Genomic DNA, 14,981 nt, shown 5'->3' with positions numbered 1-14,981 from the left:
ACGCAAAAAGCGTAACCCCCGGAAGAGCAGCGCCCGGACCGACCGCGGCGCGCACACAACATAGACCAGTGCCACGTAGACCCAAATGCCACGCAATCATCAACACCAATGCACAAGTGACGAGCCCAACGCGCACACTGCGCGAGCACGGCGACACCCAATGCCCAGCAGCCCCCCGCGAATCAACTAGCTCAGCTGCATGCCACCACCAACCCACCCACCCGTCAAGGGCCGAGAACTCCAGGCACAAACCCAGAACAAACCGGAGCACAGCCCTGCCCCGCACCCACACTGCACATCCCGAAAACTAACTATATACCTCAGTATCCAGAGGGGTCCAACAACTGGCCGACAGAGAAATGGGGAAGCATGGATCTGAGGCCAACGAAGCAAAACAGGGACACAAACAGGTCCCTCCAAGCCAACGAGGAAATGCCTCCCCCGGACTCCAATGCACAAACTAAACGCCCAGCAGCTATTCAGAGACCCTGCCAAGGGAAAAAGCTCAATGCATCAAGATGCATCGACAATCGCCCCACAATCCCACCGCAGCCCACCAAACCGCAATCGGATCAACCCGCGCAGAGACCCCCACCCCCAGAAGCCAGGGCACCCCGCGACCCCCCAAAGCGCAAAGGACCCCAGACCGCATGTCCCGGGGGAAGCTGTACCCCGCCCCAAGGAAGAACAGCAGAAAGCCGTGCCGGGAAGCTCCCTGCCGCCAGGGAGCGATAACGCGGGAGAACCAGGCCAACGGTCCCCCAGCCCAGCCAGAGGCATCCCTCCCTACAGTGCAGGCAGTGACAGCAGCCCCCGAGGCCGATCTCATCCCCTGACGGGGGCCCAAAACTCAGCTATTTAACCTCTGCGAGGTTGTTTGTCAAGACGATCGAGACCGCTGGTTCGTTAGTGCTCCTGGCTGTTGTACTGACAATCGTTATGGTCGTTAGAGCCCCCCAAGGCCAAGTCTCAACGACCATCTTCACCTGAGGTCAAAGGTTAACGTTTGTTTAGTTTTCTGGGATGTGATGAAAAGGCAGCATTTGTAAGTGGGGGACAAGCGGTGTCACAGACCCCCTCCAATGTTAAGTGACGACTTCTCAACCCGGATGTAAATGGCTTCCTTGACCCCGCTTTTAAGCCATCCATCCAGTCTAAAATGTCTACCTGCTGGTTCTCAAACGAGTGTCCTTTTATCCTTCAGATGTAGGTAAAATTGCTGAGTCTTGACCTGTGCAGCTGGCTCTTCTGTGTTGAGCCATGCGTTTGTGTAGTGGTTGTTTAGTTTCCCCAATGTACAGGCCTGTACATTCCTCACTGCACTGTGAGGCATACACTAGATTGCTTTTCTTGTGTTTGGGTGTGTGGTCTTTAGGGTGGACCAGTTTTAAAGTTAAGTTAAATTTTTGTTTTACTTGATTTCAAATTACTAGAACTCAGATCTGAAAAAAGATGACCCTACTCAAAGCTGGCAGCTCACCCCTGCTAAGCACCCTAAGGGAGTGATTTTACCTGACTGGATGCTGGTCTGATGGAAGCAAAGTTGAAGAAGGCAGGTTCATTTTTTTACTATTTTAAAGCTAAACTTTTTCTCAAAACACAACTATTTTAATTCTTTGTTATTTTATATGGGTATGATTTAACATTTTATCTGATGCTTGTAGGTGAAGTGTTTTGGATTGATGATCGTGATGCTGTTATGTTGTGAAGTTTCATGAAAAGATAAACTGAAGTGGATAGGAAGGGAAGTGGCCTGAAGTGGATAAAGCTGAAGTACACACTAAGTACTCATAGGCTGTACACAAAGAGTACACAGCGCCTTTCAATGTTGAATGTCTTTGACAGAGCCAAAAGAGGAAAATGATTGCAGACAAGGGCTGCAGAGGATCTCCATGAACTTCTGAGCCTGAAGTGAGATAAACTAAGTCCCTGCACCTGGTGGTGAGCAGTCCTTTGGGGTCCTGCTTGTATTGACCTAGCCTATCAATACAAATCACCTCACTGTTTCACCACTGAACACCTCCATCTTTGCTGGCTTCCACCTCTCCACTTCTGCCAGATACAACACAGTGTGCTGCCAGTAAGGGCATGTCATGACGGAATGAGAGAAACATCACTTTAATTAGATATGACTTTGCTTTTGCATTGTATGACTGCATATACGGCATGTGTTATCCAGATTTGTGTGCGCTGTGCGGAAAAATGATTTTGAATGTCAATTAAAATAAAATAAAAATATGTGCATGTGTGCCTGTTAAATTAAAACTTTTTTTATATTAAAAAAAACCATTAACAGAAATTCTGAAAAAAAAGCGAGTAGTCTAATTAATTATTTTACATTGAGAGCTAGGTGGGTGAAGCATTTTGGGGATGTGGGTGTAATTCACAATGTTAGCCTAACAAAGAAGCCAGAGCTTTCTTGATTCATAATGGCATGCTGAACAGGGGGCTGACACAGAGCCGATCATTAACGATCTACATTACTGCCAACGCAGGGCGAGAGTTTGAGCCGGAAGTCGGTTCCTCTATATTGCAAAACCAGTCACGCCTCTGCGGAAGCTTGATGCATATGTCTAGTGAGCTGTAGGAATCATCTGTGGCCTATTTCTCCCAACGCCAGGGGAAGCAAAAGATTAAACCATTTTCTTTATCATGTCTGTATCTCTCTCCCAGTTTTGAATGGTTGTAATCGCGGTGAAGCGCTGGGCTGCTGCTGTAGAGGAAACATCAAGGTTACCAAGTGAAGCCCAGGGGCCAAATGTATAACAACTTCATACGCCCAACAAAAGGACATGCTCCATTTCCCACACAACTGGTATTTGATAAAAGAACAATGTCTAGTGAGAATGCGCGCACCTCAGGCAGATCAGACCAGATGTAGGTACACACATGGCATTGTAGAGCCAGATGTGGGTGAAATGATAAAGTGAAGAGGAAAAATAAATAAAGTTGTTCACCAGTTTCACTGATTAATTTTTTTTTACCATCTACAAAAAATAAAAGGCACATTTATAGACTTAATTTTAATTAATTTCTTGTGAGTGCATGTTATGCTCTTTTCATTTGATCCTCAACTGTGAAGCACTTTGCATCTGTTCAGTGTGAGCCCTATACCTTTAATATGATTGAGATATCACAGCCAGTTTACAGGTACCTGTGAGGCATTAATGATATGGGCACGCTATAAATAGCCACAGCTGTGCGTAATGTTCGCGCGAACGACGTCTGCTCTGGTACTGCTGGAACCGGTGGAACCGAACCGATGCGAGAAAACCGCGAACTTGCACTTCTGCTTTGGTCATTTCTTCCAGTGCTGGAGCAGGCGGATGTATCGATTAGGGCATGTATGCATCTATGTATGACTGAGATTCCTGCACGTGTGTCCAGCAGTGTCAACTCATGGTTTAAAAAATCTGATGCGTTCAATAAACTGAGTGGTCAGGACTCTGGGAACAACTTTCAAGATAAGCTACCCTACTTTAGTCTACACCATTTAAACCATGATTAACATGTACATTTAGAAACAATGAAACAACATAGCTAGCCTGTTTTTGTGAAACTTCACAGTAAGTTAACTGTTAGCTAGCCGCAAGGAGGCTAACAGTTACCAAACGTAGCTAACATGAAATCCCAATTGCTGTAACAGTCAGTTGGAAGGCCTAACATTAGCCACCATTACTTGGAAACTGGAACTGTGCCCGGGTAGGAAAAGAGGACTGAGTTGTAATACACATGGAGAGGAGGGAACTGGACACTTGGTTCAAATGTCAGTGGAGTCTCCACGCCGGGAAATTGGACACTGCCACCAAGGTCAACGGTCCACATATACCAGTAGGTGAAGCAAACACACCCTCTTCTTTATTTTAACTCGTGGCTCTCCTGAAGGCTAAATGGCCAACCCTGGCGACGTGTATGCAACTGTTTATGTGGTTATATTGTTTGAAATGGGTAAAGTGTACCTTAACTTAGCTTTATGATAGTCAGGGCTACTGAAGTTTGTCAGTCCCCAAACGGACACTCAGGGCCGTGGACAGGGCCTGTCATCAGATGTCAAATCGCATATTGACCGTTTCTATGGCAGAGACTTGCTGAAAAAAAAACATAATGTCTCAGTTAATAATGTCAGAAATGACAGTGAGGCCGCACAAGACCAGAACTTAACCCACAGTAACTACAGAGCTATCATTTATTTATTGAATTCACCTGTGTGTGATTGTTTGTAGCCTGTGCAGACATGCATTAGCATGCTGTAGTTTTGAAACTTAGAAATGTGATGTGTGTTAAGAGATGCAGGTTATATCTGTATCATATGTGCGCTGTTTCACTGTGAACATGCACACTTTGAACATACATTTGTAATCTAACCATTATCCTGCAAATGAAAAAACAAAACAAATATGTGTTTGTGTGCCTGAGACAGAACTTCATACTTTACACAGCTGCTAATCTGTGGTCTGAAGAATAACAAGTAATTTTACTTAAGTCTTTGTCCTCCATTAGCTTAATTTTGCACATACCTGTGCCTTATGTCTTCTATTTGGAACCCATTATTGCACATTCTGTGTTAGGATTACGTGCCATGCATAATTTATAGTGAGGTAAAAAATTAGGGCAGCCCTGCTGGGGACTGAATTGTGATCACAGGTGTCCACGAAGCAATGATGTCTTTAGAACTTTATTGTCTTGTTCATTCTGGATCCATATCATAGTTTTGTAATAGTATCCCAAGTGTTAAAAAAAGGACTGTAGTAGCACAAGCTTAGCGGTGGCATGTGACATTAACTAGGCAAGTCTTGTACTTCCCGTTACAAGTTGACTTCTAGACAGATCAATAACAGGTTTTGATGCGCTGCCAGACCGCTCAGTCAGATTGTCGCTTCTGGCTGTTGGCTTAGCGTGCTGTGACAGGCACACTTCCCTTATGTCTGCAAAGCTGTAGTGAAGGAGGTGGGTGGTGTTTGTGTGTGTCTCAAACTGCTCTCATTAGTTTAGCCACTTGAATCTTGCTTTACTGTTTTTGGCTGAACTCAAGTTTGGATTTAAACCATTTTTGTCACTGTGACACCTGATCATTGATGCGCACACGTGTGTATAACTCCCTTTCATCTATCTCTGTCACTGTGCCATTTGTCAAAATCAGCATGGATGTGCTGGATCCATTAGCTTTGTCCCCATCTGTCTCTTCCTCGCTCTTCTGCTCTTCCTCCCTCTCTGTCATTGTCCCCCTCTCCTCCTCGCTTTCTTTGTCTCTGACCACATCACTCTTGTTGCCCCCCCCTAACTGTCCAAAGCAAACCCTATTATTGTATTGCATGGCCAAAAGGCTTTTACATTGCTTCACTTTACTTTAGAGGAAGACACACATGCACTCAACGTAGCATGCAGCCACTCACTTTTGGTACACAGTTGCAATCATTTCTCTTGCCTGAAGTTACAAAGATTACAAACACATACATACTCCCTGCTAGCCCATTTAAAATCAGTCTCACTACGCTAAAATAAGAGAGCTAAAATCAAACACAACTCAAGCTTATGCAGGTGCTGAACAGCCACTTAGACTATTACAAGAACCAACTGGAAAACATAAACCATACACACCATGTGCAAGTATATTTCCTTGCTTTAAGAAGATTTGTTTGTGGTTGGATACGTAACATGCCAGCTGGGGAGAGAATATGGAGCAGACTGTTGGTATGTGGGAACACTGATAAGCAGAGCTGGTGTGGTAGTTAAGTATGTAGGTGATCTACAGAGGAGGTGGCAAACTGCTAAGGATGTGGATTACTGATCCGTCCTTTAGATCAAAGCAAGGACCTGCACTGAGAAATCAGTGCATGTTCTATCCAACCTACCTCTGGAACTGCGCCCCCTATCTTGGTTTAATATTGGTCTGACAAGGTTGAACACCGGTTACTGTAAACCAACAGTACTTCCACATGAGGTTCAAGCTCCAGACCCTCCATCATAAATTCTGCTCTTCTCTCTCTCGAAGATACTTAAGATCCTAAAGTGTAATTTGTAGGGCTGGACCCGAATATTCGAATATTTGACCACTGGGTACACATTCCATTTTCAATTATGAGATTCGATCATTAATAATTATTATTCGATTAGTCGCTCTTAATTACTATCGAAGTGTCGAAGCTCCAGAAATGACTTTTGGGACAGCCCTAGTAATTTGTTACATTGCAGTATGAAGGTAAGTCTTCATTATGAAGTCAGTCTAAATACATAACAGTAATACACTATTTGAAATAGCACAAACAATTCAAAGAAATACAAATCCCTGAAATGCATAGTTTACCGTAATATATGTCTTTGAATTTTATTTCTTATTATGTCTTGTTTTTTTAAGTGAAGTATGACAGCAGTTGGAATTTAGTCTTCAGTTGACATTGCAGTTGGTCTTTTTTATTTTATTTCTGTGGACATTTCAACCATGCCTCCATTTTTGTTCATTAGGCATTTGGTTTTAGAAAGCTGTCCTCTTTCTGTCAGTCTGTGACAGCAATTGATGCCCATCTGTAAGCTCTTGGCCAAGTTTCTTTCAGGGAAATGTGAATAAGAAGCGAGAATGATAATTTTGCCCTCAACATGCCTATTGTAGACTGTGAGATGATTGCAGTCCACATGAGTTGATCTTGGCTGTTTCACACGTGTAGCCCAAAGCAGTCCATCAATCAGAGACAGATAGAAGTGTGCTACACTGAGCCAACATCTCACTCTCATCTCACAGAAGACGGCTATATATATAGGTGTGTGTGTGTGTGTTTGGAATGGTATGTATGTCTGTATGTCTGTATGTATAACTGACGTCATTGAGGCACGATGACATTAATCCGTACAGATATAGCAAGTGTAGCGAATTAGCAAGACATCTAGTAAATCTAGCAACTTTGAGCAAAGAAGACAGTATAAACACACAGGTGAATGCATGTGCTATCCAAAATACTGGTAGCCGTATCCAGTACCGTTCTCCCAACAAAGTAATGTATTCTCTTTTTCATCGTGGAAGACCGAACACAGGGAACCTCCCAAGCCAGGCACCTTCCGTTTATCAGGCAAACGGAAATATGCCGTCAGCCTCACAGCATCTGTATGCTCTTGGCCAAACAACGCAGATGCGTCACTGCTTGCTAGATGATGTAAGAAGTAGCTGTGGTGTGGGCAAGAAAAGTGTGCATCTTAGTTTTCAATATCTGTTTGACACCCAGCCTCAACATTCATGAGGCTCAGTAAAGCTAGTTCTCTTTGAAAAATTTAAGAAAGTCTTTAACCTTTGTGAACGAGATTATCTTTGTCAACATGTGCAAATTTTCTCTTCCATGGGAATAGCTTCCATCTCTTTTCCTGTTTGCTCTGTCACAAGTAAGCAATCTTGCTGTAGGGTTTATTAAAATAATAATTGTTTTAAAAATTACGCTCATCCCATCCATCAGTTATTTCTGGCAAATGGGTGGTTCAGATTAATAATGTGGTCACGTCTGGGACAAGTGAAACCTTTCGCATTGCCGGTCAGGGTTTATCAGGGCTTATTTATGTAGCTGATTTCCATCATGGCGTAGAGTGGGGCTTTCTTATCAACAATGACTTTCCTTCCTCACAGCATGTCTTATTCGTTTTTTGTCCAGCTCTCCACTGTATGTTCAAATTGGTCATTGCTTTTGACTTGATGTTACAAACAAATTAACTCAAATCAACCTAAAGTGGATGACATTTTGCTTAAAAAATGTTTAAAGTGTATATTTGGTGGTTAAATGAGGCAAACTATTTGGCCCACTAAATCCATAAAGTATTCAACTAGTAAGTACTGAATATCATCCACTTGCTCAAACCTTTTTTTTCTGTTTGTTTCTCCTGTTTTTCTCTAGTTTAACACAGGCAATTCCCTACACTGGGCTCGTTGTCACACAATCTAACTCCCTTGTTGGTCTGAGGAAGGATGCACAGTCACCAGCCGCTTCTTTTCATCTGCCAGTGGGGAGCTTCTCCTAGACGGAGTGATGCACGCTGAGGTTCATGCTATCCCCCTCATGTCCCCCATTTTCAAAACATCCACAACCGCCTAGGAGGAGTCAGTAGTTCAGTGACATATTGTTTTTTTCCCACCCTTGAGCACTGCCAGCATTTGTTTGTTGAAACACACGACTAAGCTGGAGGTACAGCTGCTGGGGACTGAGCCCCGGTCTCTGCATGGTGGCCGAGTACTTTGCTCCCGAGCCACCAGAGCTTCCCCTCAGAGATATTTTATAGATATTGGCAGGATATTAATGACCATATATGCATTTTAGTGTTACAGCTACACAAATAATAGTCAAAACAGGATTGTAGGCACATGGCACCCACAAAACGATACCGTTGCAGACTTAATGCCTTGCTCAAGTGCACACACCAGCGCACTCACCAATCCTCCACCACCCTCAGCACACAGTTCAGGATACGTGCTGGTTTGCATCATCCTCTTGATGGTGATTCACATAGTCAGCCCGCAGTGTATTCTTCCACTCTCCCTCTCTGGCCCTGTGTGTGAAACCAGAGATTTTCTTGATATGGGTTGACTTCTTTAACACAGAGGCGTCGTTTGACTCTCCGCTGCTCTGCTGTCTTACCCCATACAGGGGAACACATAGCAGATTTCAGCTGACATTTTTAGAATGGATTTTTTGTGTTTGAACTAGGCAGTTGGCATAGTTCTATGTGAACGTACTCTACGGTGCTCATGTTTCCCACTCAGTGTGTCTCTGCTCTTTGCTACCGGACTACCATGTGTACAAGACAAGACAAATTTAGCCTGGGCTTTTACAGGAAGCAGATGGTAGGGTATTATGTTGACGATACTGTTAGCCACTGATGACTCTTCCAGGCGGCCCACTCGGCATCTCTGCTCTTTTCCTCCTCCACCGAGACTCAAAATATTAAACATAATGGGGCCATTTTTGGCTTGTAAAAGGAAGTTGGCACATTGAAGAGCTTAATTTTCGTTGCCATTCTCTTTTTATTTCTTCCTCTTGCCCTCTCTTCCCTCGCCCCCTATCTCTCTCTTGCTCCTCAAGTTGGCATAATTTGAACCCATCAATGTATAGTCCAACAGTCCTACTTCTGCTGCTGCATGTAATTGTAATTTAATGTAATGTAATTTCCATTTGCAGGAACCTTCTGTAAACAAAGAAAGACTGTGTCAGACTGAAGTGGAAATGGGATTGTTGATTTTCAGAGAACATCCATGGTGCAACACAGGTTATCATAAGCTTTCTTTCTTTCTTTCTTTTCCTGCTGTAGCTGACTTTTTAGAAATACTGAAGTCCTACTCCTCCACACCTCCTGGGAGAAAGTTTTGAAGACTTCAGTGTAATGTCCACCTTCCAGCACATTTTCACAACATGACCATTCAAGACAGTTACTCACCGCTCCTGACGTCTGGCCCATTTCTCTTGAACAGGCTCTTGATCAGTTGAATCAAGAAAGTGAGTACCTGGATACATTAAAAACCTTCACATCTTGAGGACTGAACAATTAATTGTAGTAAACCAGCAACTTTGATCCAGCAAGTTTGTATCGTGCATATGTGGATTTTATTGAAGAGGGCAGCAACTGTATGCCTAGACTACAGTATATACACAAAATGGTCATATGGGAGTGAATTAATCATTTAATGCATGAAACAAATGGTACAGAATTTATTTTATGTTATTGAATATATATTGCATGTGGGAGATTTAATTCCCATTAATTCCCAGATGCTAGTCATGGGATTTGTACAGCAGGCAGCATGCTAGTGTGTATGCGATATAGCTTTAGTATTACATTATCTAATTAATATTGGCCTGTATGAGAAAATATGTGTTTGAGGCACTGTAGATGAGAGAGAGAGAGAGAGAGAGAGAGAGAGAGAGAGAGAGAGAGAGAGAGAGAGAGAGAGAGAGAGAGAGAGAGAGAGGAGAGAGAGAGAGAGAGAGAGAGAGAGAGAGAGAGAGAGAGAGAGAGAGAGAGAGAGAGAGAGAGAGAGAGAGAGAGAGGAGAGAGAGAGAGAGAGAGAGAGAGAGAGAGAGAGGAGAGAGAGAGGAGAGAGAGAGAGAGAGGAGAGAGAGAGAGAGGAGAGAGAGAGAGAATATTACAGAATTTGTGTTTGAAAGGAAACATTTGTTTGACTTTTAATATATTTAGTTTAGGTTCTCTGCACATGTTCCAGCAGTATGGAACTAAATCAGGGGTTTCTCAGTACAAGAACAGCAATGTTGACTCAGATGAAGACAGATAAAATTAACCTCTTGGAAACAGGAACAGCTCCACAACCATTAGGCCTCGATGCATAATTTATTTTGCTATTAAAGAGTAAATGGAGATACAATAAAGGAAAATATGATATTTTCATTCTTGCCTGGTATAAAATCTATATTTTAATAGCTATTACCATCAAAACCATCATCCTGTATATTATAATGCAACTGAATATATACAAATACATCTGGAATCCAACTGTAACTTAATTACATTTAATTAGATGAAAAGAAACTTATATACAGTTATTACACAATTTGTCATAAAAATACCAGACGAAGGTCCATGTTTTGGCCATATTTATAGTTTATATGTTCACTTTTATTGGGAGTTTTCTTCAAAAAACTATTTCTGTCCAAACAACCACGTTCCAAATAACATAAAGCTTCCAAAACATTGAAATTTTGAAAAAAAAAAACAGTGTTTGATCAATATTCCTATGACCAACACTCCCATGCTTTACAAGCCTACAACTTGAGAACATCCTACAGGGCTGTAAGTGGGGCTCTGCCTCTTTGTATTGAGCATGACGATAAAGACCATCTGTACCAAAGTAACGCTTCTTCTCTCCTTCGTTTCGACGCGAAATAAAACCGAACAGCTCAGGGATTGTGCAATACCAAGATTGCGGCCCAGGAGATATTTTCACACACAGACAACAGCTGTTTTTGGACTGAAAACAACCAAAACGGTAGAAGTAAATCAGCGGTTGTAACTGTATGTATATTGGTACTTTTGTTGTTATTATTATTTGGCTAATAACTCTGAGTTTAGTGATTTGAGTGATATGAGTTACACAGCTGATCAGAGCTTTCTTTAGAGTGGTCGGACTGCAGTGTAGGATGAGATGAGAGATATCTAGAAGATATCTATAACTCCACTCATGTACAGTGTTTACAGAGCGATTTATGATTTGATATAAGCTGCTTGGTGTGTGATGTGTTTGGTATGGATAGAAATGGTTGGTTTGAGATTCTAGCCTCCTAGCTTCAGGGAGGTGTGTGGCATGGATAGGGTGACAGAATACAAGGATCAGACATGGATTTCTCATTTGCATTTTGTCTGTGCTTAACAGGTGGCTGCAAATCGATCAGTGTGTGTCGCTCCCCTTTTTCCCATTTTAATTCGGTGTACTTGTGACTTAAAAAGTTAAGTTTCCAAAAGTTGGTTGACATGGTAAAGATAAGACCTAAAGAAGACATCCACTTTGTTGATGTTACAGATAAACAAGGTTGCAAATGAAGGGTCATGTTGTGTATGTGGAAAGTATAAATTCCAGCTTAGTGCGTTAGAAAAAGTAGGCTTTATCTTGCAGATTTGAAAACATGAGCAAAATTCTTCCCAGTTGCTGCAGCCAAAGTACCTCTGTGTCTCTGGATTTGTAAAACAAAACAAAAGCCACCAGAAATTACTTTTGCTGCACTGTCTACTGGGTAATCATTTCTAACCAAAAGTTCTTCTGATCTTTAAATCCAATATCCATGACCTTCAATTAATCTGTCTCTCCAAATTCTGGAGCTGAAACTGGAAGGAGCACTCAAATGAACCCGTCATGTACAAACAAAAACATAGGCACTTGATGCGGTGGTACCTCACCATGAACAGCTAATAATGTAAGTTTCATAACATTTGTCATTGCTGATTAAATTAATCGATGATGTACATTCTTTACAGGCTACAAACTGAGTACCGTATTATACTACTCTTCATTAACTTAAAGTATTTTATCATTATTTTGATGATGTGATAAATTGTGTCCATATTATCCCCGCTACTGTAGTAAACATGCATTCCTAATGTGATTTTTGGTTTTATTCTCACTCAAAGTTGGTGGTGGGATAGTGACAGAGTGAGAGACAGAACTGAGAGAAGGTGCAGGTGAAACTGACAGACACAGAGCTAGGAAATAATGGGATGTGCATTTGGGGCAGGGAAAAAAATGAACATAGATGATACCAAACACTACATACCCCTGTAGATATCAAGGGCAAAATGTGCTACATTAAGAATATGATGATAATGCGTAATGACTAGGCGTAATGAATTGCGTCTTTTTGGGGAGCATTTAGTGTGTGTGTGTGTGTGTGTGTGTGTGTGTGTGTGTGTGTGTGTGTGTGTGTCTTGCATGTACTCTGTGTACTGTAGTCATTGTGGCATTTGTCTGCGTGTCTTTGTGTAAGCAGGGTGCTCTGTGGCTGCAGCAGCTCTGTCAGGGGACCACAGTAGTGACAGCAGGCTCATTTGCTGCATGATTATCGACGTGGTTGTTGCAACTAAGAGGAAAGGCCGCCTACGTACACACACACTACACACACTGCTTCTTGTTTAAGCCAATTATGCAGGCCAGTAACCTGCCATATGGCTTCTGCTAGTTAAGAATCTGTGTGTGTGTGTGGTGTGTGTGTGAGAATGGTGTCATTATAACACAAAGTCAGATTGAGCTTGAGGCCACAGAGCAGATGTCAAAGAAAGAGAAATCTTAACCGTAACATACTAACAGTCCAGCACAGTATAAGCAACTTTCTGGGCAACACATTCAAGATGAATGAACAAAGAAATATTTATCTACCCATCAGTCCATGAGGCTATGTTTGATGGTTTTCTATTTCATGTGTAGCATGACTACTGTGTTTTAATAAATTTATGAGAATTAATACCAAATTATGAATTTTAATATTTAGAAAATATTAATTCATAAATCTCTCGCGGGGCACCACCCGAGATTCCGTTCGCCCAGGGTCTCGGGATTCCCTGAGTATGGCTAATAATTAGACAATTATTCACTAGTGATCAGTTAGTTAACAATCGCTCAATTATCTTAAATCAGTCAGTCAGTCTCATATCGAAGGGGTAAATTCTCTTGGCAGGGACTTGGAGACAGGCAATACACACACAATTCCTTGATTACAGTGAATTTATTAACTAACCAAGGTGACTATTGTGGTGTATAACATATGTGCATTTGACCATTACAGTTTAACATAATGCTCTGCAGCTGGAGAGAGGGACAGTGAACCCTTATGGGAAGTAATGATTGATGGGTGTACAAAGAGTGAACCCTCCTATGGAATTTGACCTCTGACCCAGTGTTAGGGGGAGTAGAGATTAGTGTGTATGAAGAGATTTGTGTGTATGAAGGGACTGTACCCTTCTGTGGTGTCTAACAGATGGTTACACTTATTCTACAGCACTGTGCCCTTATATGGTATTTAGCAGAGACCTAAACATGTCCTATATAAGCTGTGTTCGATGTACAGAGAGACAGAGTGGTTATCGGGCTGGGTCACTCTCCAAGCTGCTGCAGAGCTTGTAATTGATGCTGAATTCTTTGATGTAATAAACTTTTATAACCAAGAACAGTGTCAAGCGGATTTCTTCTCAACACATCATCGCAGCATTATCGTTCGGACACCACACTATAAATGTGGTTACATATACATCAAAGAAATAACAATGGCTAAACAATGAGAATGTGGGTTCTATTGTGGGGAGAATTTGATTCACACGGGAAGCTAATGAACGCAAGCTATGAATTTAAGGACTAAAGATAATGGATTAACAGCTATTGGACATCGCTGACCACAGAATGCAGGGTTTTGGTCTTACTGCATGTCGTTTCTCCCAGCCTGGTGGCTGGCAGACGGCCTCACACTGGCAGAGTTCCGTGCGTTCTCGGTTAGGACAGCTTAAAGCCGTCGCTTTCTCCGCCAGAGGAAAAGAGAGCGAACAAGAGCGTGTGTCGCCGTTTTGTCTGTTGTGGTGTGGTTCCCAGAGAGTAGTCCTTTGTTCCCCTGAGGTGGTGCTTGTCTTCGGTTTGCCTGAGAGACTGTCTTCTTAACTTTCAATATGTCTAATTGATAACAAATAACAACAACAACATGGTAACATAACTACTAAAATGGAGTGGGGAGACCTAGTTGAGTAACTAAAAGATTATTTAATTAAACAAGGTAATTTTTCTTGAGTCTTGAGGAGACAGTACTCTTTTGTTTACACAAAGGAGTTCAGGGCTGTCCTCCTGGTGTCCTGGAGTTTCTCAAATTTGCATCTGGCTGTGAAGGGGAGAATATCCTTTGATGTGAGGTAATCAAACAAAGAGGAAGGCCATGGTTACGTGTGTGGGGGGGCAGTTTAGGGTTTCCTGCCCTCTCTTAAGAAGAGTTTCGATAGGCTGTTCAGGAGAACGCTAATCTGTGGTCAGTGTTTCTTTGTCTGAAACAGCACTTAGGGAGAGCGAACCTTTCACCTCTTCCTTTGGGTTCTCTTCAGCCGTCTGAGAGTTGATATCTCAACCCCCCCCTCCTTCTCTCAGAGAGAGAGAGAGAGAGAGAGAGGAGGAATTTTGAGTCTCCAAATTATTTAATATAAAATGCAGAAATCCACACTGTTGGTACACTACACATGATCCCTAATGTTGGTCAGACAGTGGAAAGGGTATTTATCTTATGGATAGATGTGGAGCGTGGACAGCTACCCAGACACACAGATCAGCAGAGCGGTCTGAGCAGAATAGCCTGCTTTCAATCTAGGATAATGATATCAGTGCTACCACCACAGTAATCCATTATGGATTAATGGATTGGAAAGTTCACATAACGCTGCTGCAAAGTCACAGCAGGACACTGTTGCACTGTTGCTGAGAGATCATTCAGAAGTTGGATAAAAATGGTGATCTGTTGTCACGCTGGTCTGAGAATTGTAGA

The 14,981-nt window shown here is 42.3% G+C and overlaps 1 protein-coding gene across 1 annotated transcript in view; it reads left to right on the top strand.

The window, feature by feature from the left end:
- Positions 1 to 3,160: 3,160 nt before the first annotated feature.
- The window catches only part of grid2 (glutamate receptor, ionotropic, delta 2), a 600,398-nt gene continuing 588,577 nt past the window's right edge, over positions 3,161 to 14,981 (top strand). Inside the window, exon 1 of the mRNA XM_038704208.1 lies at positions 3,161 to 3,831. Coding sequence (XP_038560136.1) covers positions 3,765 to 3,831 — 67 coding nt within the window. The 5' untranslated portion in view covers positions 3,161 to 3,764. The remainder of the gene's footprint in view (positions 3,832 to 14,981) is intronic.

The sequence above is a fragment of the Micropterus salmoides genome, unplaced genomic scaffold (genome assembly GCF_014851395.1).
Source record: "Micropterus salmoides isolate LMB-PRFRI ecotype aquatic unplaced genomic scaffold, ASM1485139v1 Ms_hic_scaffold_7, whole genome shotgun sequence".
NCBI classification, from domain to species: domain Eukaryota; kingdom Metazoa; phylum Chordata; class Actinopteri; order Centrarchiformes; family Centrarchidae; genus Micropterus; species Micropterus salmoides.
The sequence above is the reverse complement of the archived record's forward strand: the minus strand, read 5'-3'. Positions and strand labels throughout refer to the sequence as shown.